At 35.9% G+C, this 22481-nt stretch overlaps 2 protein-coding genes across 6 annotated transcripts in view; one reads left to right on the top strand and one right to left on the bottom strand.

The window, feature by feature from the left end:
• Window positions 1-11054, bottom strand: part of LOC131937234 (NUAK family SNF1-like kinase 1) — a 37929-nt gene extending 26875 nt beyond the window's left edge. Inside the window, exons 1-2 of one of the 3 annotated variants that reach the window (XM_059294500.1) lie at window positions 10918-11054; window positions 8157-8591 (exon numbers count right to left, since the gene is read on the bottom strand). In XM_059294500.1, coding sequence (XP_059150483.1) covers window positions 8157-8591 — 435 coding nt within the window. In that variant the 5' untranslated portion in view covers window positions 10918-11054. The other 2 variants (XM_059294502.1, XM_059294501.1) reach the window with 2 other exon arrangements.
• Window positions 11055-11285: 231 nt separating this feature from the next.
• On the top strand, window positions 11286-21686 carry LOC131937202 (DNA/RNA-binding protein KIN17). Of its 3 annotated transcripts, XM_059294431.1 has the most exons (11): window positions 11286-11331; window positions 12408-12489; window positions 13737-13867; window positions 14034-14128; window positions 14378-14544; window positions 14881-15166; window positions 15408-15531; window positions 19131-19253; window positions 19395-19494; window positions 19839-19939; window positions 21554-21686. In XM_059294431.1, the coding sequence occupies exons 3-11, from the start codon at window positions 13748-13750 to the stop codon at window positions 21623-21625; spliced, it is 1188 nt and encodes a 395-aa protein (XP_059150414.1). In that variant the 5' UTR covers window positions 11286-11331; window positions 12408-12489; window positions 13737-13747; the 3' UTR covers window positions 21626-21686. The 3 variants fall into 3 exon arrangements, with proteins under 3 accessions (XP_059150414.1, XP_059150415.1, XP_059150413.1); XM_059294432.1 differs by lacking the exon at window positions 12408-12489 and having other exon boundaries at window positions 11302-11331; XM_059294430.1 differs by lacking the exons at window positions 11286-11331; window positions 12408-12489 and adding an exon at window positions 12869-12954.
• The last annotated feature ends 795 nt before the right edge of the window (window positions 21687-22481 follow it).

Raw genomic sequence — 22481 nt, 5'->3', positions numbered from 1 at the left:
AATGACAAAGAGCGATGCACCTAGTCCAAGTCAAATGTTGGACGTCATAAAATTGGTAACAAGTGAATCATAACAGGGCGGACATGTTCTTGAGTGCTAGCACCTGAAGACTGATTTGGTTTGTCTCTTCACCAGACAGCCTTCAGATGAACACGACTTTAACCCTTAAGTGCTAGCACCTGAAGGTGAAGAAAATTATGCCTTCAGATGTAAACAACAGACGACTCAGGTATGCGAGTGTCATCCATTGTAGTACACGGAGATTGTAGTGAATGATTAACCCTGCTCTACTGCGGGTGGTTGGTGGACAAGCACACGGAGATTGTAGTGAATGATTAACCCTGATCTACTGTGGGTGGTTGGTGGACAAGCACACGGAGATTGTAGTGAATGATTAACCCTGCTCTAGCTCTACGGCGGGTGGTTGGTGGACAAGCACACGGAGATTGTAGTGAATGATTAACCCTGATCTACTGTGGGTGGTTGGTGGACAAGCACACGGAGATTGTAGTGAATGATTAACCCTGCTCTACTGTAGGTGGTTGGTGGACAAGCACACGGAGATTGTAGTGAATGATTAACCCTGCTCTACGGCGGGTGGTTGGTGGACAATAGCTGGAGTTTGATTTGTAGAAGGATGACTGATGGATACAGATCGGCGATATACAAGTGGATCCAAAATGGATGAGTAAACGATACATATTAGATGATATATAGGTGGTTATATATTAGATACTATATATGTGGTTACTTATTAGATGATACATAGGTGGATACAGAATGGAGTGTATATAAGCGGATGCAGATTGACGGCGTGTATAAGTGGTTACATATTGGATGATATATTGATGGATACATATTAGATGATATATATGGGTGGATAAATATTGGATGATATATATGGGTAAATACATATTGGATGATATATATGGGCGGATACATATTAAACGATATATATGGGTGAATACATATTGGACGATATATATGGGTGGATACATATTTGACGATATATGGGTGGATACATATTGGACGATATATATGGGTGGACACATATTGGATGATATATGGGTGGATACATATTTGACGATATATGGGTGGATACATATTGGACGATATATATGGGTGGACACATATTGGATGATATATGGGTGGATACATATTGGACGATATATGGGTGAATACATATTGGACGATATATGGGTGGATACATATTGGAGCTTGTATAGATGGAAAAAAGGTAGAGCGTAATGTTGGTCATGTTTAAAAAATGCACATTAGAAGATAACACAGTACGTCTTCTGCTATCGATAAGAATACAGATAGCTCTACACTGTGATCAGCAGGAGCAGATAAAATGTATCGTATGAAATGAATGATACACTTCTAAGAAACTTATCGTCGTTTCAAAAACTTGATAGTAAGAGAACAAAGAACCAGCAGGTGTGAAGTCTCCCCTGACACAAGCCGCCTCTGCCCTCTTGTTAGGAGAGTTAACAGGCTGATCAATGCATTGATTCGTGTGGCAACCAAGTTCCTTTCAATTCGTTCACAAGTTCTTTGTTTGATAACAACATGCAAAGTAAAAATAATTCACAAGCAAAGCGGTCTTTTGTGTGAAAGTGGCCAAAACGTTTTTTGATTAACTGTAACCGTAAGATGAATGTACTAGCACGTTGAATGGAGACATTACACCTTTTAATGCAGTAAGTTCAAACCTTACTTGTCCGTAGGATGAGCTTAGAACAACCGTGCCTACAGTACAGGAGAATAGAGGATGTAAAAATGGGAATCTCTTCGTGAGATCCTAATTACATGTCATTAAATAATTACGGATCTGGAGGTGGAAGCTTATTCGGGATTTCGGGATACGTATTATTTTAATGAGATACTATGCAATAATTTATCAATGGCGTTAATGATACCATTGACCACCTAACGACAGCGATGATTCTATCAGCCCCACGAGAGACCGACACATATAGAGCCTCTACCCGCGACCATCACAAGCAAGGAGAGAGAGTAGGGAATTGGAATCCTTAACATTCCAGCCTTGCCGCGTGTTCCCCATTCATCTCAAGAGTGTTTGCACCTGCTCTACCTGTCAAGGTGATTTAAAAACGAACTAACATTTACAACGTCAATTAAATCTTATTGGTGGGGGCTGTTAAGCAGTTCAACTAAATGCCTACAAAAAAAAAATAGGACTGTACTTGGTAACGTTTCACTTGATGAATGCCTCAGGCCCAGAGTTCCATATTACGTTGCTAGTACACCTCTCTATACAAGCACCATTGACACAGGTCATAATAAATAAAGTACTAGGGCGTCACGAGAAATTTCTTTACTCATGTGTGAGTACATACGTGCACGTGAGTACATATGTACACCAATTTACTCATGTGTACACAAATTTGCATACTCGCATGCCAATATCATGGACATTACATTCTTTTGGTATTTCCAAGGACGGAATTTTTAAAGTTAGTTAGGGTCTAGTGATGAAACTTTGATTATAGAAAGAAAAACCAATCGAAAGGAGCTGATTTAGGCCCTAGTGAACACATTCAAAACCTAACAGCGTATCTATGGCGGTGTGGTGAAGTAATGGTAGGTCGTGTGTAATACATGATCCAATACAGCAGAACTTTAGGGTGGTGTAGTGAACTAATGGTTGGTCGTGTGTAATACATCCAATACAGCAGAACTTTAGGGTGGTGTAGTGAACTAATGGTAGGTCGTGTGTAATACATCCAATACAGCAGAACTTTAGGGTGGTGTAGTGAACTAATGGTAGGTCGTGTGTAATACATCCAATACAGCAGAACTTTAGGGTGGTGTAGTGAACTAATGGTAGGTCGTGTGTAATACACTCAATACAGCAGAACTTTAGGGTGGTGTAGTGAACTAATGGTAGGTCGTGTGTAATACACTCAATACAGCAGAACTTTAGGGTGGTGTAATGAACTAATGGTAGGTCGTGTGTAATACATCCAATACAGCAGAACTTTAGGGTGGTGTAATGAACTAATGGTTGGTCGTGTGTAATACATCCAATACAGCAGAACTTTAGGGTGGTGTAATGAACTAATGGTTGGTCGTGTGTAATACATCCAATACAGCAGAACTTTAGGGTGGTGTAATGAACTAATGGTTGGTCGTGTGTAATACATCCAGTGTGAACTAATGGTTGGTCGTGTGTAATGCACTCAATACAGCAGAACTTTAGGGTGGTGTAATGAACTAATGGTAGGTCGTGTGTAATACATCCAATACAGCAGAACTTTAGGGTGGTGTAATGAACTAATGGTTGGTCGTGTGTAATACATCCAATGCAGCAGAAGGTAACTGTGCGATCATGCGTGAACTCTACAGGCGGCAAGTTCTCGAATCATGTTTCCCATAAAGTGGCACCCTGCTGGTCTGTTGGTGGGCGAGAAGAATGTGCACAACACGCCACGAAGGTCGGGACACAGACATGTATCCTATGTCTGTCTTAGTCATACAGACATTATTTCTCCTAATGGAAATTTACTTTTAATTAAGATTCCTGAGCCGCCTCTTCAGTATTTTTTTCTCGCGCCCCGGTCAAGAGGTATTTAATCTTAGAGTTAGTAACTAAGTGCTTGAACAACCTCTTTACAACAATACAAAAGATTAGCGACACGAGATGAGAGCAACGACTGAGACGGCCGACTAGACCAGGGAACGTGTCTGTGGGCAGACGATGGGTAACACCAGGAATGTACTTCTGGCTGTGTTGGCGGGAAACTAAATCAAACAAAGCTATTCATGCAAGCCAATGCTATTTCTGTCACTGATATTATCACTGCTACGGATCATCTTTAATGACTGTGTAAATACTGAGAACAAATCTTTAATGCAATTTACGCGAAGCTTTAACAGCCGTCGACATGATTTCAATAAAAGTGCATCAAAATAGCGAGACAAACATAGATGGTAGGTGAAACATAAACCATCTGCATGACAGCACAAGTGTCTAGCGCAGCTGTACCATAGATGTACAGCAGCAATCGATAGCTTCCCGTCACACACACGGGTTTGTCAGTTCATAAGCTGGGAATAAAGAGGCGATATGAAAAATAGCCGATTCGTTTTGGAGAAAAGTAAAAAAAAAAAAAAAAAAAAAAAAAAAAAAATCGCGGGCCACTGGGGGGGGGGGGGGGGGGGGGGGGAAGAGAGAATGGAAACCACTTCTGGCACCTGGCAGTCAAGACTTTGTTTCTTCAACAGGCATTATCTTACAGTCTAAAACAATTGGTTCATAGATTACACCATCGAAGAAGCTGCGCTAACTACTCTACAAGCGACCTAATAAAATAAAGACAATGTTTACAAACACGCTACCTACAAGAATGGTTGCTAATGCCCTACATTGAATATCCTCGTTCAACTGCTTTAAATAACTTCGTCACTATATCGATCAATATCAATCTGTTTGACAAGTTTGACTTTTAGTTAGGCCTTAAGGCAGAGACCTGCTAGGTAAACCTAGTGACCGAAATGCTGCTGAATGCACACTGTCCACGGGCTAGATACCTCAATTACTTGACCTTGGCCTTTCACGTTGTGTCTTAATCGCTGAGGTGCCCAAACAAACTATAGCTTAGTGAGTGTCAGCTCTAGAGGCCACAAGCTGTGTGATAGAACAGCTGCTTGTTGGCTACTTGATGGCTTAAGAGTGTCAATGCTAATAAGAAGAAACGCTATATGTAAGGAAGCTTACAACAAACGATGTGTTAGATGTTTAAAACCCAATTCTAATTATGTTTTACAACAAACGATGTGTTAGATGTTTAAAACCCAATTATAATTATGTTTAACTTACAGAATATGCCCCATTCAAGTTATGTTTATCTTCAAGAAGATACAAATTCAAGTTATGTTTAACTTCAAGAAGAAACAAATTCAAGTTATGTTTAACTTCAAGAAGATACAAATTCAAGTTATGTTTAACTTCAAGAAGAAACAAATTCAAGTTATGTTTAACTTCAAGAAGATACAAAGTCAAGTTATGTTTAACTTCAAGAAGATACAAATTCAAGTTATGTTTAACTTCAAGAAGAAACAAATTCAAGTTATGTTTAACTTCAAGAAGATACAAAGTCAAGTTATGTTTAACTTCAAGAAGATACAAATTCAAGTTATGTTTAACTTCAAGAAGAAACAAATTCAAGTTATGTTTAACTTCAAGAAGATACAAAGTCAAGTTATGTTTAACTTCAAGAAGATACAAATTCAAGTTATGTTTAACTTCAAGAAGATACAAATTCAAGTTATGTTTAACTTCAAGAAGATACAAATTCAAGTTATGTTTAACTTCCAGAGCAAAAAAAAATGTTTTCAACAGTCCGATAACAACTGCTCTTTTAGTGTTGACTTTGTAGCGCTCGGCCAAAATAAACGTCCATTGGACGTAGCTAGGAACTGATTAGACAATCGAAAACCTTCACGAGACAGCTAACCCACCAACGTTGAAACTATTTTGAATGAAAACAATGAACCTTTCTATGAAACCATACTACAAGATTCCCTGAAGTCACACACACACGGTGACATTGTGAAGCCCGTGATTATCAGCCTAGGATCTAGATCGCCCAAACAAAAGTTCCGCGTCTATAATTAGACGTATTTTATCTCCGGCCCCCCTCATCATGACTGAGTAGGTTAGTGTCCTCATGTTCCTGTATCTAAGGAATGCAGGCCAGTGTACACACCACTCAGTGCTATAACCGTTCAACATTAAGGGACTCTGACGTTCTATGTTTACTTTCAAGTCCCGCCTAATATTTAGAAATAACTGCCGTGTCCGTTTACAAGAGAGAAGAAATATTATAAAAATAGTTTCTTTCTTCTAACACATTTCAACTTTCCCAGAATAGAGCGACCACAACTGGTCTCGCCACACTGGCACTAGAATAGCATTTTTTAAATTCTTCTTTCTTTGATTGTTGTATGTCCATTTGGGAATGTAGAAGTAGGATGAGCAGTAGTAAATTATCAAGCTATACCGAGTCTACTGACAAGAGTCTAATGGACCTTTATTATTTCATTGGTGACCAAAAGTAAGCAACACGTGTACTAGCGTTAGTGACCTATAATACCATCAATGCTGTTATAACTCAGGTTTTAGCGCGTGCTAATGATACAACGTTATAGCAAGCTAGTGAGATACAAGTAGTTTGAAAAGGTTAAGCTTCAAAGATGAGCTAACTATTGAATGTCATCAAATTTCAAAGGGGTCGTTGATACATGACGTCAACTATGGAGAGGGGTGGGGTCAAACTCAACTAAGTAGGAAGGGTGGAGGGGTTCTAGAATTATTTTTTTTACTTGGATATACTGTATTTATTAAATGAAAAAAAAAATCTGAAACTGAAAGGTTACTGAATAACGTCTGATTTTGATCAGGGGCCTGGCTTTTGTAATGACATGTAAAGGTCGTGGGTCGGAGTAAAAAGAAACTGCGTGGACGTTCCTTGCGGACATTGTAAAAACATGAAAACTATCAAGGTTTGCTGACTGCCATGTGTATGTACTTTAATAGGTCACTGACCTATATGGCATTTATACGCCAGCAAAAAAAAAAAGCTTCAGTATTTTACGGAATGTGCGTGAACCCCATTAGCCAAATACTAAATGGTGTACACAGTATCGTCAAAGGTTTATTCGCTAAGACGAGACAGCTGTTGGAATGAGGGCACCTCTCTAGATAAGACCGAGATTATTGAAGTGTGACGGACGACTAATCATGCATAGCCACGGGCAGGTCTGACTCAAATAATCTACACCTCACACAGGACTCGTGGCTCATTCCATGGGAGACCTTAACCACTACTAGCGGGAGGGCTAAATAGACTAGACTTATCATTTATTTAAAATAAAAAAAAAACAGCATTGCCCGTTCCGTTCCGCCCCCCCCCCCCCTCCACATTTTCCCACCCGATATTAGATTTTAAAAAATCCCAACATAAAGATATCTTGTAAAAGGTCAGCTTGCATCTAGAAAGTGCTGTCAACAGTTGAAAACTCTCACTATAGAGGTGCTCTAATGCTTGACTGACACCATGAACATTCTAATAAACACAACTGATCAAATGAATCCTGGCGTATCACACACCTGACAGCAAGCAGATATAGCCTTATTGTACCACGTTTTTGTAAGCACTTGTTTCTATGCTGCCCTCATATTTCAATCTTAAAAGAAAAGAATCCATACACAAGGTACACATGCCTAAGAGGAATCCACCCCCCCCCCCCCCACTCCAATCGATGAATTATAGTTTTTAAAAAACATGACACTTGTTAAACTGTCCACTGTTTTTTTTAAGTCTTTGTTAGCTGTATGTAGTGTGTGGGACTTGAGAGAAAAACTTGCAGGATCACTTAAAGGAAAAATTAAAAGGTTCACATTAGGAAGAACAGGCAGAAATGGATTTATTGAATAATGAACTGATCTCACTGAAGATAAAAGGTTTACACATCAGGAAGATTTATTGAATAGATTTATTGAATAATGAATTGATCTATTAGGAACATTTGGCCTATCACATTACAGTATCCACTGGATGGTGGAACATATAAAGCTAACATGCCACCTATAACATGTGAATAAAACATGTTCTGCTGTGGTAATACAAGTTAGGGCTTGTGAAACCTACATATCACTATGGTAGTATGGTATAACAAGTGAGAAGAAAAAAGTAGTACAGTTTGGTGTAAAAATTGTATCTTGTCACAATGGAATATATAAAACATGACATTACTTCATTTCCTCATGCAATAAATCACTGAAAGAAACATTGTTATAAAGGCATGATTTGAACTGAAAGTCTACAATATGTTCATGATAAATTCATGGCATGAGAAAAAGATAAAATAATAATAGAAATAATATCTAAAATTCTATTTGAAGTACAATGGGGTGCCCTAGTTAAAGATGTCATACAGGATCAGTATGAGATGGGTAACCACTAGGTTGTCATATAATCAACCAAGTTTCACAACTATGACAGCTCATTCAAATACAACATAGCTCACCAAACAAAAGTCATCTGATAAGATCCAGCTCTAAAAACAAACCCTGAGCCTATTTGACTACATGACAGTGTAGTGTAATGTAGATAAATGGTACTTACATGTTCTCCAGTGCTTTTATCAGCAGCTAGTTTAACTTTTCCATAAGTTCCTTCACCTAAGGTTTTTAACAGCTGAAATCTGTTTTTCAAGTTGTGCCTTTGGTGATGTATCAGTAAGCGATTGTTACTGCAGCCCAAGTGTTTGGAGCTGGTGTGAGTTTTCTCTTGCCCAGAGACAGTTTTACTGGGTGGACCTGGCACCAGGCTCAGGGTTGCTGTGTCGGGATGCCATGAACTGGAGCGAGGTTTTCTCAGTGCTAATTGGTGCTGGTGTGTGGACAACACTTTGGCTGCTTGACGAATCTTGGGCTGAGGTTTACTTGTGACAGGTACTTGTCTTTTCAGTCTCATGTCTCTAAAATCTATGATAGCACTAGACATATTTCTTCTCTTGTCATTAGAAATCAAGTCAATTGTGTCTCCCAATAAATACATCTGAAAAATAAAGTCTTGCCTGATGTAAACCATTCATTTCAAATGAAATATAGGCTACTTAATATAAAAATAAACAGATGTATGTACAAGCATCTTTATTTTTAACTTTCTACTTTTATTTATGTGTTACAAAGCAATGATTGCAGTTAGTTGATGTCCCACTTCTTCACATGGGACCATAATTTGCTGTGAGACCTCAAAAAGACAAACACTGTGCCATAATATGATTTTTTCAAAACATGACTATATAATATTGTACTGTTGTGGTCAAGGATAAGGTGAGAAGTAGAGATTTGCCGGTCAGATCTAGGGTTAAATACATCATAGTGACAGAAAAATATAAAAATTTCTGAGATACAATCTAATCAATTCAACTGATGTTACACTATTTGTACTAGAACCATGTTAAATTTGCTCTTTATTATAAAGCATTTAAATAGGCCAATGTACATGTAAACTTTTTTTCTCAATAGTAACCCACTTTTGTCTTCTAATAACAATGCTAACTGAGGATGGCAAAATGTTCTTTAATTTTTACTTTCGTCTTTTTTTTTTTTTAAATAACTTTAAATGATTCTTATAAACAATATAGTATAGTAAATAATGTTTGCTATTAATCAAGTGATAACTGATATCTGAGCTAGAGCAGATTGTTATACACATCTATCTAGAAAAAAAAAGAGCTATGCGGTTTCTAAAAGTTATTTTAAGAACCACACTTATTAACATATAATTTACCAGTTCAAAATGTTGAATTATTAAATTTTAATGTCTAATATATTAAAACCAACAGCCCATATTATTTTATTTTATTAAAAGGGAATATACTTAATATATAAAAATATCTGAATGTATTGATTTTGATCCTAAAAAAAAGTAAAATTACCCTTTCAAATTTGGTGTCAGTAGGGCAGACAACAAAGTAGAGTTCACCTGTTTCTGTGAACTGTGACTAAGAAGGGGTTTTGTCAAGTGGTCAGTTCTATACTTAACCTTTTCTACTTTTCCTAAGTAGAGTCAGGTACCTATTAAATCTGGGTAGACTCAGGACATACTATAGTCTCCAGTCCTTAACCTGAACAGGTGACTGTTATGGTAGCATTGAATTGGGGTGCTTTTCCATACAACAACACTGACCCATTCACATTTTAACAGATGCATATATTTTTTTATTGATATACCAAGAAAACAAAATATGAACTAAAAAGTTATAATTATTAACAGTAGGCATAATAATAGACCTACATTTTAATAATAATAAATAATTCAATCATTATTAAGCCTAATATATTCATAAGACCTAGATTATAGTTAGTAATTAGCTTAGGCCATAATCCAATATATTAATAATGTAGCCTATCAACATACTATTAAGAAGTATTAAGACTATAACTATACACACCCAAAAAAAAAGGATAAAATAAAATATTTTGGCTAATAAATAGGGTACATAGTGTAGCTAGAATCTAGGTCTACATCATACATATGTAGTTTAGGCCTATATCATACATCTAGGACTGTTGATAATTTTTAAAAACCTTGAAGTAAATATATATAATATTAATTTATTTAATTGATTTACTAACAGGTCAATAGGACTAATTTAAAAAATTTTAATGTCCTATTTACTATTTTATATAGATTCTAGGACTAGAACCAAAATATGTATTTAGTTTTTTTGATTGGTCACAGTCTTTATAATAATGCCTATTGAGTTATTGTATTATTAGGCCTAGGCCTAAATGTAATACAAAATGATTAAAAACCTATTAGGCCTATTAAATTATTATTTTTTAGAATAGGCCCTAATTAAATCTATATCTAGGGCTTAAAGGCCATATGTGATATTGATATTGCCTAATAATAATATATTAGGCCTAGGGCCTAAATAAATATTTTATTGGTAATAATTTAATAAAGCCGAGCATTTAGAATATTTTTGCCTATATTAGATACAATACTATTAATACTAATAGAACTCTAGATCTAATCTAGATACTCGAGATAGGATTAGATCTCTGATCTGGATTCTAGATTTAGTCTAGTCTAAGAAGATAAGAAATCTAGATCTAGATCTATCAAGTTTATTACTTATTTAATACCATAGTATTAAGTCTTAATAAGTTAGTATTAAAAGTAGTTAATCTATCTAGTTTTGAGTACTAGCCTGGCCTAGTCTAGCTTGAGTCTAGAGTACTCTAGAGACCTAGACGAGGCATTTGTCAAATTTCCTATTTTTCTAGTCTATATCCTGCTGGAATCATGAAAATAAGTGACTAAGATATCCGAAGCGCTTTCACAACAAACACACATAATTATAAACTACATCATGGCCGTTACTAGACTGGATCTACTCCTAAAGTACAGTTACAGTCACATTTTAGGGCGGAGCCAAACTATCTCTACGGACTCCACTCTTTCTCTATTTTCGCCGCTTGGCGGACGATCAATCAGCTGCTACGATCGTGATGTCATGGGCCGAACAACATAAAAACAAAAAATAAACAATGCGCAAGAGCAAAGAGTTTTGAACTTTTAATAATAATAAAATGTATCTGTATTATTTATTAACGTTTTATGTTTATAAATTTTTTGTGTGCTCAAAAATAAAAAAAAAATAAAAAAATTTCACCACTGTATTCTGTCTATATTTTAAAAATAAAATATTTATCCGCTGGGTCAAAGTTTTTTTTTCAAAAGCACCTGTCTAAGACCATCTGCTACTTGTTTGGGCCTAACGGTAAAACCCTTTCTTTTTCTATACTCACTACTCGCTTAAGTCGCAAAATCTGTCGAGTTTTACACTTTTACACACATAAAAATAATTTAAATATTTGTTTACTATTAAAACAGTCTGATACACTGTTCAATTATCAGTTCAATTATAAAGTTTATTTTTAAAAAAAGAAAATCAATGCTCAAAAATGTAAATAAAGAGAAACATCACATGCTGGAAGGAGTCCAATTATTAAGGTAGATGCAGGGGCGTAGCGAGGGGGGGGGGGGGGGGGGGCGGGGGTGCGGACCGCACCGGGTGACACCATTTAGGGGGGTGACACCAAGGCAAAAAATAGCAAAATATATAGAGAAAAACTTGAGGGGGGGTGCAAATCGAAAGTTTGAGGGGGGGGGGGGGTGCAAATCGAAAACTTGAAAGTTTGTCCCCGGGAAGGGTCGCAACGCCTCTGGGGGGTGACACCATTAAGTGCCGCACCGGGTGACACCCGACCTCGCTACGCCACTGGGTAGATGTGAACAGTGGCGTAGCGAGGTCGGGTGTCACCCGGTGCGGCACTTAATGGCGTCACCCCCCCCCCCCAGAGGCATAGAGACCCTTCCCAGGGACAAACTTTCAAATTTTCGATTTGCACCCCCCCCCTCAAACTTTCGATTTGCACCCCCCCCCCTCGAGTTTTCGATTTGCACCCCCCCCCCCCTCGAGTTTTTCTCTATATATTTTGCTATTTTTTGCCTTGGTGTCACCCCCCTAAATGGTGTCACCCGGTGCGGTCCGCACCCCCCGCCCCCCCCCCTCGCTACGCCCCTGGATGTGAAGATCGTTGAGCACGGAATGAGTGTGGACAGAAAGCGTGGTCGTAACCGTTGTAGAATATAATTTCCCAATAATCCGTTATCTTCAAATATTTAGTTAGTAGGCGTATCAATAAAAAAAAAGTAAAGGCCTTAGCAATTATTGAGTACATTTTTTAAAGTGCATATGATAATGATGAATTATTATTACGAGAACGTGAGGTTTGTTTAAGAAGGTAAGATGTCCCGTTTAAATCACGTGAAAATACGCTGTGTATTCAACAGATGCGACTCGAGCAAGCAACGTGTTTTCTATGTAAATATTCACAGGGCCGATAAGCGCGTCAATGTCAAAACCAGCTAAAAGGTAAAAATGTAAATAACGCTCTATTGTTGTCATTCATATTATTTTAAGAAAAACTTATTGCACGCCAGTCTGTCATTCTAGTCTAGATCTAGATCTAGGCCTTTTTATTTCAATATTTTAAATTAATGATAGGCTACAACTAGGCCTACAATTTAAGAATTTGTTAACCCCCCCCCCCCCTCGCCTGAAAAGGTGCCTGAATTAAATTCTCAGTAGGTTGGCCTTTAGACTAAGAAAAAAAAATGGATATTGATTTAGATCAAAATTCTATAATGTAGAACTATAGGCCTAAGTAGGCTATCATTAAAAAAAACATTTCCGAGAAATATGCACGGGAAGCTACTCTAATGGAAAACATGAAGCCGGAAGTAACGATAATCATAAACAACAATTTATATTTTATAGATATTCTAGAAGTAGATTTAGAATCTAGAACTTGGGCTCGAAGCTGCAATCTTATTAAAAGTAAATCTATTGCCCCAGTACTCACACATATATATAATTATAAATAGATCTAGAATCTAGAGTTAGCTGACGTTGTTATCGTAACACATATAATTATTAAATTAACTTTCATTTTTAGAAAAGTCAGGAGTCAGGACTCATCACTATCAGAGTATCAGTCTGTCATCAGTCAGTAGTTCAGTAGTAGTGATAGTGAGTAGTTCACTATGTCTATAAATAATTGACTATAATCACTCTACTAGAAGTACTAAACTACTGTACTAGTCATTGATAGTATAAATAATTGGTTATCTATCGTTTTAGGTGTGTAAAATCGGCCGAGGCTAGTAATGTGCAAAAAAGTTGCCTCATTGACATTGTTAAGGCTTTAATTTAAGTCAAATTATACTTTAATAGAAGTAGGCTATATTGTGATATATTTGTGTCAAATATTATAGATAACTGAATAATAAAACAAAATCCTTGGTTAAATATCAATACAAGCCAGAAATTAACTTTAAACAGCGTGTTTGGTTGCAATATTTGTTATATAAACAGTGGCTATCTGTAAATTAGAGCAGTTTCACCTGAATCTCTAACTATAATTAAAAAAAAACTCAACTAAAAAAAGAAATAAATAGGCCTATATGAAAAGACTGTATTATTGTAATATAGTCCTAATTTTTGTTTATTAAATCTAGGCTACTATTATTGTGATGGTGTTAGCATCCCTGATTTTCTGTCATTGTAATCAAGAACATACTATAATATGAATACGTTGTTGTTTATAAATTTATTTACAGATTTTATTATAATGGGCAAGGAAAAGCCAGGATTTTTAACCCCAAAAGCCATAGCCAACCGAATCAAGGCCAAAGGTCTTCAAAAATTGCGATGGTACTGTCAGATGTGTCAGAAACAGTGTCGAGATGAGGTATTTAAAAGTAACAGAGTTAAATGTCATATTCAATAATGGTAAATTCTTAATTGACATATGTTTTTACTTAATTTGTTTTGAAATTTAAAATTCGAATAATTACTAAACAATTGTACACACCTGCTTTTGACTTGTAATGATTTTAACCATTTCTGGTTTCCAGAATGGATTTAAGTGCCACCTGACGTCCGAGTCCCACCAGAGACAACTGCTGCTGTTTGCTGAGAACCCAGACAAGCACATTGACGACTTCTCCCAGTGCGTGCAGCCAAGCTAAATCCTCTGATACTTTCTAATATACAGTCAAACCTACCATTGTATTACTCATTCAAACTTGCAATTGTATTACACAGTTAGACCTGTGATTGTATTACACAGTTAGACCTGTGATTGTATTACACAGTCAGACCTGTGATTGTATTACACAGTCAGACCTGTGATTGTATTACACAGTTAGACCTGTTTATTTGTTTGAGCCTCATCACACATTACTCTCTGACCCCGCAGGAACTTTGAGACAGAGTATCTGGAGCTGCTGCGTCGAAGGTTTGGCACCAAGCGTGTTCACGCTAACATTGTGTACCAAGAGTACATAGCCTTTAGAGAACACGTGCACATGAACTCAACTCAGTGGGAAACTCTCACAGAATTTGTCAAGTACTTGGGGAAAGAAGGTTTGAGACTAGTGTAGCGTCTTTAGTAGTTGTACAGGAAGCTATGTTGCCTCTAGCATTTGTCCTGTTTGCAGTACACAGCTTGTCTTACTGCTGTTGTGTGTCTGAGAGGCAGAATATCACAGTTGTAGCTTGAGCATGTACCAACTGTTTGGAACAATCTGTCTTATGTAGCATATTTAAAGCTACTTGAACTGTTTGAAACAATCTTTCTTGTGTAGCATGTTGAAAGCCACGTGAACTGTCTGACGTGAATGTCTTCTCCCCCTTCTCCTGCCAGGGAAATGCCTAGTTGACCTGTCTGACGTGAATGTTTTCTCCCCCTTCTCCTGCCAGGGAAATGCCTAGTTGACTACACTGAAAAGGGCTGGTTCATCACGTACATTGACAGAGACCCAGAAACCATTAGAAAACAGGAGGCCATCAAAGCTAAAGAAAAAATGGACGCCACTGATGATGAGCGCATCTCCAAGTTTATAGAAAAGCAAATAGAAAGGGCTAAAGACACAAGCACCAGCAGGGATGTGGAATTCACAGATCTGAACAGAGAAGATGAATCTGAGAAAATTACCTTCAATCTTGCTGCTGTGAAAAAAGTAGAACCTGTTTTAAAACATCCAGAGTGGGTTCTTTTGTCATACAAATTCCTGCTTTTTATTTTTGGCTCAATACATTAACACTCTTCCTAAAATCAAAGTTGTTTTACAACAATGCAGATATTAGTTGAATTAACTACTTTTCTACACCATAATATTTTTGTTGCAAAATTGTTTAGTTTCCAAAATATGTAATCAACAATATTTGCAATGATTTTAATATCTTTCAATTGTTTAGGTTAGTAAAGTTCACCTAATTTATTTTAGAGCAAGTTCGTCAAGTAATCCACTGGTTTCCACCAAAAAAGTCACAGAAAAAACAAAACCGCCCACATCAAGCAAGGCAGGAGAAAAGAGAAAAGCCAAAACAGCCCTGGATGAGATAATGGAGGTCTGATATTGTCTGGCTTTTTGAAAGTGGCAGATTTTGTCTGCTAGAAAAGTTGGTAGCAAGTTTTGTCAGCTAGAAAAGTTGGAAGCAAGTTTTGTCAGCTAGAAAAGTTGGAAGCAAGTTTTGTCAGCTAGAAAAGTTGGAAGCAAGTTTTGTGGAAAAAAGGCCAAGTCAGAGTGACCTGGTGTGACTGATAGGCATCATTCAGTACAATTGTGTGAGAAATATTGGCATCTTTCAGTACAATTGTGTGATCAGTACAGTTGTGTGAGAAATATTGGCATCTTTCAGTACAATTGTGTGTGAAATATTGGCATCATTCAGTAGAATTGTGTGAGAAATATTGGTATCATTCAGTAGAATTGTGTGAGAAATATAGGCATCATTCAGTACAATTGTGTGAGAAATATTGGCATCATTCAGTAGAATTGTGTGAGAAATATTGGCATCATTCAGTAGAATTGTGTGAGAAATATTGGCATCATTCAGTAGAATTGTGTGAGAAATATTGGCATCATTCAGTACAATTGTGTGAGAAATATTGGCATCATTCAGTAGAATTGTGTGAGAAATATTGACATCATTCAATACAATTGTGTGAGAAATATTGACATCATTCAGTACAATTGTGTGAGAAATATTGACATCATTCAGTACAATTTTGTGAGAAATATTGGCATCATTCAGTAGAATTGTGTGAGAAATATTGGCATCATTCAGTACAATTGTGTGATCAGTACAATTGTGTGAGAAATATTGGTATCATTCAGTAGAATTGTGTGAGAAATATAGGCATCATTCAGTACAATTGTGTGAGAAATATTGGCATCTTTCAGTACAATTGTGTGATCAGTACAATTGTGTGAGAAATATTGGCATCATTCAGTAGAATTGTGTGAGAAATATTGGCATCATTCAGTAGAATTGTGTGAGAAATATTGACATCATTCAATACAATTGTGTGAGAAATATTGACATCATTCAGTACAATTTTGTGAGAAATATTGGCATCATTCAGTAGAATTGTGTGAGAAATATTGGCATCATTCAGTACAATTGTGTGAGAAATATTGGCATCATTCAGTAGAATTGTGTGAGAAATATTGACATCATTCAATACAATTGTGTGAGAAATATTGACATCATTCAGTACAATTTTGTGAGAAATATTGGCATCATTCAGTAGAATTGTGTGAGAAATATTGACATCATTCAATACAATTGTGTGAGAAATATTGACATCATTCAGTACAATTTTGTGAGAAATATTGGTATCATTCAGTAGAATTGTGTGAGAAATATTGGCATCATTCAGTAGAATTGTGTGAGAAATATTGGCATCATTCAGTACAATTGTGTGAGAAATATTGGCATCATTCAGTAGAATTGTGTGAGAAATATAGGCATCATTCAGTAGAATTGTGTGAGAAATATTGGCATCATTCAGTAGAATTGTGTGAGAAATATTGGCATCATTCAGTCCAATTGTGTGAGAAATATCATTCAGTCCAATTGTGTGAGAAATATTGGCATCATTCAGTAGAATTGTGTGAGAAATATTGGCATCATTCAGTAGAATTGTGTGAGAAATATTGGCATCATTCAGTAGAATTGTGTGAGAAATATTGGCATCATTCAGTACAATTGTGTGATCAGTACAATTGTGTGAGAAATATTGGCATCATTCAGTAGAATTGTGTGAGAAATATTGGCATCATTCAGTAGAATTGTGTGAGAAATATTGGCATCATTCAGTACAATTGTGTGAGAAATATTGGCATCATTCAGTACAATTATGTGAGAAATATTGGCATCATTCAGTAGAATTGTGTGATCAGTACAATTGTGTGAGAAATATTGGCATCATTCAGTAGAATTGTGTGAGAAATATTGGCATCATTCAGTAGAATTGTGTGATCAGTACAATTGTGTGAGAAATATTGGCATCATTCAGTAGAATTGTGTGAGAAATATTGGCATCATTCAGTAGAATTGTGTGAGAAATATTGGCATCATTCAGTAGAATTGTGTGAGAAATATTGGCATCATTCAGTACAATTGTGTGAGAAATATTGGCATCATTCAGTAGAATTGTGTGAGAAATATTGACATCATTCAATACAATTGTGTGAGAAATATTGACATCATTCAGTACAATTGTGTGAGAAATATTGACATCATTCAGTACAATTTTGTGAGAAATATTGGCATCATTCAGTAGAATTGTGTGAGAAATATTGGCATCATTCAGTACAATTGTGTGATCAGTACAATTGTGTGAGAAATATTGGTATCATTCAGTAGAATTGTGTGAGAAATATAGGCATCATTCAGTACAATTGTGTGAGAAATATTGGCATCTTTCAGTACAATTGTGTGATCAGTACAATTGTGTGAGAAATATTGGCATCATTCAGTAGAATTGTGTGAGAAATATTGGCATCATTCAGTAGAATTGTGTGAGAAATATTGACATCATTCAATACAATTGTGTGAGAAATATTGACATCATTCAGTACAATTTTGTGAGAAATATTGGCATCATTCAGTAGAATTGTGTGAGAAATATTGGCATCATTCAGTACAATTGTGTGAGAAATATTGGCATCATTCAGTAGAATTGTGTGAGAAATATTGACATCATTCAATACAATTGTGTGAGAAATATTGACATCATTCAGTACAATTTTGTGAGAAATATTGGCATCATTCAGTAGAATTGTGTGAGAAATATTGACATCATTCAATACAATTGTGTGAGAAATATTGACATCATTCAGTACAATTTTGTGAGAAATATTGGTATCATTCAGTAGAATTGTGTGAGAAATATTGGCATCATTCAGTAGAATTGTGTGAGAAATATTGGCATCATTCAGTACAATTGTGTGAGAAATATTGGCATCATTCAGTAGAATTGTGTGAGAAATATAGGCATCATTCAGTAGAATTGTGTGAGAAATATTGGCATCATTCAGTAGAATTGTGTGAGAAATATTGGCATCATTCAGTCCAATTGTGTGAGAAATATCATTCAGTCCAATTGTGTGAGAAATATTGGCATCATTCAGTAGAATTGTGTGAGAAATATTGGCATCATTCAGTAGAATTGTGTGAGAAATATTGGCATCATTCAGTAGAATTGTGTGAGAAATATTGGCATCATTCAGTACAATTGTGTGATCAGTACAATTGTGTGAGAAATATTGGCATCATTCAGTAGAATTGTGTGAGAAATATTGGCATCATTCAGTAGAATTGTGTGAGAAATATTGGCATCATTCAGTAGAATTGTGTGAGAAATATTGGCATCATTCAGTACAATTATGTGAGAAATATTGGCATCATTCAGTAGAATTGTGTGATCAGTACAATTGTGTGAGAAATATTGGCATCATTCAGTAGAATTGTGTGAGAAATATTGGCATCATTCAGTAGAATTGTGTGATCAGTACAATTGTGTGAGAAATATTGGCATCATTCAGTAGAATTGTGTGAGAAATATTGGCATCATTCAGTAGAATTGTGTGATCAGTACAATAGTGTGTGAAATATTTTTTATCAGTCTAATTACACTTGTTTGTTTTCTATCTCACCAGGCTGAAGAACAGAAAAAGGAAAAAATAAATCGTAAGGATTATTGGCTTTGTCCTGGTATTGTTGTTAAAGTGGTCCATAAAAAGTTGGGAGAGAAATATTACAAGAAAAAAGCTGTTGTTAAAGTAAGTCTCCTGCACCCTGGAGTATTGCAGTATTAGAACATAAAAACGTTATACATGAGCACATTTTTGTCTTTAAAAATACTTTTAGTTTAATGTTGTACATAAAATGTTCTCATATAGTTATCTGTCTGAATGCTTTAGGAAGTAAAAGATCTCTATACGGGTATCATAAAAATGTTGGACAGTGGAGACAAGCTGAAAGTGGACCAAACTCATGTTGAAACAGTCATACCAGGCCTAGGTAACTATTGACACAATCTTTTTTGGCTACTGACACACTCTTTTGTGGCTACTGACACACTCTTTTGTGGCTACTGACACAATATTTTGTGGCTACTGACACAATCTTTTGTGGCTACTGACACACTCTTTTGTGGCTACTGACACAATCTTATGTAACCATTGTAGACACCTTCTAACTATCACACTTGTGTAAACACATCCTTGTGTAAATCTGTTTTTACCACTATAAAATAAAGTTTGATTATTATACCAGTAACTTACTGATTTAGGTATGAACTGATGTTTATTTGGTAACTGTTGATGTTTATCCCCTATAAAAATCTTGCTACCCTTTGTACCCAGGTAAGCCTGTGATGGTGGTCAATGGGGCCTACAGGGGAGAGGAGGCAACTCTTGATGCTATTGATGAAAAACATTTTTGTTGCTCTATTATCATTAAACATGTAAGTCAGCTGTGTATTTGAACATTTTTTTGTCTACAGTGTTCATCATATTCTAGTCTTACTATCTGTTGTACTATGTGACTATCAGATTTCTATCTGTTGTACTATGTGACTATCAGATTTCTATCTGTTGTACTATATGACTGTCAGATTTCTATCTGTTGTACTATATGACTGTCAGATTTCTATCTGTTGTACTATGTGACTATCAGATTTCTATCTGTTGTACTATATGACTATCAGATTTCTATCTGTTGTACTATATGACTGTCAGATTTCTATCTGTTGTACTATATGACTGTCAGATTTCTATCTGTTGTACTATATGACTATCAGATTTCTATCTGTTGTACTATGTGACTATCAGATTTCTATCTGTTGTACTATGTGACTATCAGATTTCTATCTGTTGTACTATGTGAATATCAGATTTCTATCTGTTGTACTATATGACTGTCAGATTTCTATCTGTTGTACTATATGACTGTCAGATTTCTATCTGTTGTACTATGTGACTATCAGATTTCTATCTGTTGTACTATATGACTATCAGATTTCTATCTGTTGTACTATATGACTGTCAGATTTCTATCTGTTGTACTATATGACTGTCAGATTTCTATCTGTTGTACTATATGACTATCAGATTTCTATCTGTTGTACTATGTGACTATCAGATTTCTATCTGTTGTACTATGTGACTATCAGATTTCTATCTGTTGTACTATGTGACTATCAGATTTCTATCTGTTGTACTATATGACTGTCAGATTTCTATCTGTTGTACTATATGACTGTCAGATTTCTATCTGTTGTACTATATACTATATGACTATCAAATTTCTATCTGTTGTACTATGTGACTATCATATTTCTATCTGTTGTACTATATGACTATCAGATTTCTATCTGTTGTACTATATGGCTGTCAGATTTCTATCTGTTGTACTATGTGACTATCAGATTTCTATCTGTTGTACTATGTGACTGTCAGATTTCTATCTGTTGTACTATGTGACTGTCAGATTTCTATCTGTTGTACTATATGACTATCAGATTTCTATCTGTTGTACTATGTGACTATCAGATTTCTATCTGTTGTACTATATGACTGTCAGATTTCTATCTGTTGTACTATATGACTGTCAGATTTCTATCTGTTGTACTATATAACTATCAGATTTCTATCTGTTGTACTATGTGACTATCAGATTTCTATCTGTTGTACTATATAATTATCATATTTCTATCTGTTGTACTATATGACTGTCAGATTTCTATCTGTTGTACTATATGACTGTCAGATTTCTATCTGTTGTACTATATAACTATCAGATTTCTATCTGTTGTACTATATAATAATCAGATTTCGATCTGTTGTACTATCAGATTTCTATCTGTTGTACTATATGAATGTAAGATTTCTATCTGTTGTACTATGTGACTATCAGATTTCTATCTGTTGTACTATATGACTGTCAGATTTCTATCTGTTGTACTATATAATTATCAGATTTCTATCTGTTGTACTATATGACTTTCAGATTTCTATCTGTTGTACTATATGACTGTCAGATTTCTATCTGTTGTACATAACTGAATGTCTGTTCACAGGGTCTGCTTACTGGAAGGGTTGTAAATGGCGTTCAGTATGAAGATATTTGTAAACTACACCTTGATTCTTGACATTGTCTGGCTAAGTTGTACATAGAATTTATCATTAAATGTATCTTCATTGATGAAAACGTGTAATTGAATTTTTTTTTTCCACATTCATAAGAGATATATATTTTTGTCTAGAACTGAAATGAAAAAGGTTTCAAGTTTTATGCAATTAAAAAAAAATTGCCTGATGTATTTTGCTAAAGGTTTTAGTAAACTTTTATAGAATTGCTAAAGGTTTTAGTAAACTTTTATAGAATGCTACAGTAGGTATTTTGTTGGGATCCCAGAACACTGACAGGGTGGTGACATTTCTCCTGTACACTGCCACAGCATGAGAGCCAGCACCAGAAGTGTACAAAATGTGAATTGTGTGTGGTTTGATGTGTGTGGTTTGATGTGTGTGGTTTGATGTGTGTGGTTTGATGTGTGTGGTTTGATGTGTGTGGTTTGATGTGTGTGGTTTGATGTGTGTGGTTTGATGTGTGTGGTTTGATGTGTGTGGTTTGATGTGTGTGGTTTGATGTGTGTGGTTTGATGACCTTGTACAAATGTTTGATGTTACACACAAATGACACCAGAAATTTTTTCAGTAAAAATTGTTGTTAGAAGTGTGGTTTACTTTGTAACTCTCTTATGGTTACAATATGACCCCCACCCCCACACACACACATTGGTATGACCCCACCCCAGTTCACTCCACACAATTGTTGACACGTTGGTATGACCCCACCCCAGTTCACCCCACTCAATTGTTGACACGTTGGTATGACCCCACCCCATTTCACCCCACACAATTGTTGACACGTTGGTATGACCCCACCCCAGTTCACCCCACTCAATTGTTGACACGTTGGTATGACCCCACCCCATTTCACCC

The sequence above is a fragment of the Physella acuta genome, unplaced genomic scaffold (assembly GCF_028476545.2).
Source record: "Physella acuta isolate Inbredline_101_S28 unplaced genomic scaffold, ASM2847654v3 ptg000204l, whole genome shotgun sequence".
Classification (NCBI taxonomy): Eukaryota; Metazoa; Mollusca; class Gastropoda; family Physidae; genus Physella; species Physella acuta.
This window is presented reverse-complemented; position numbering and strand designations above follow the sequence as displayed.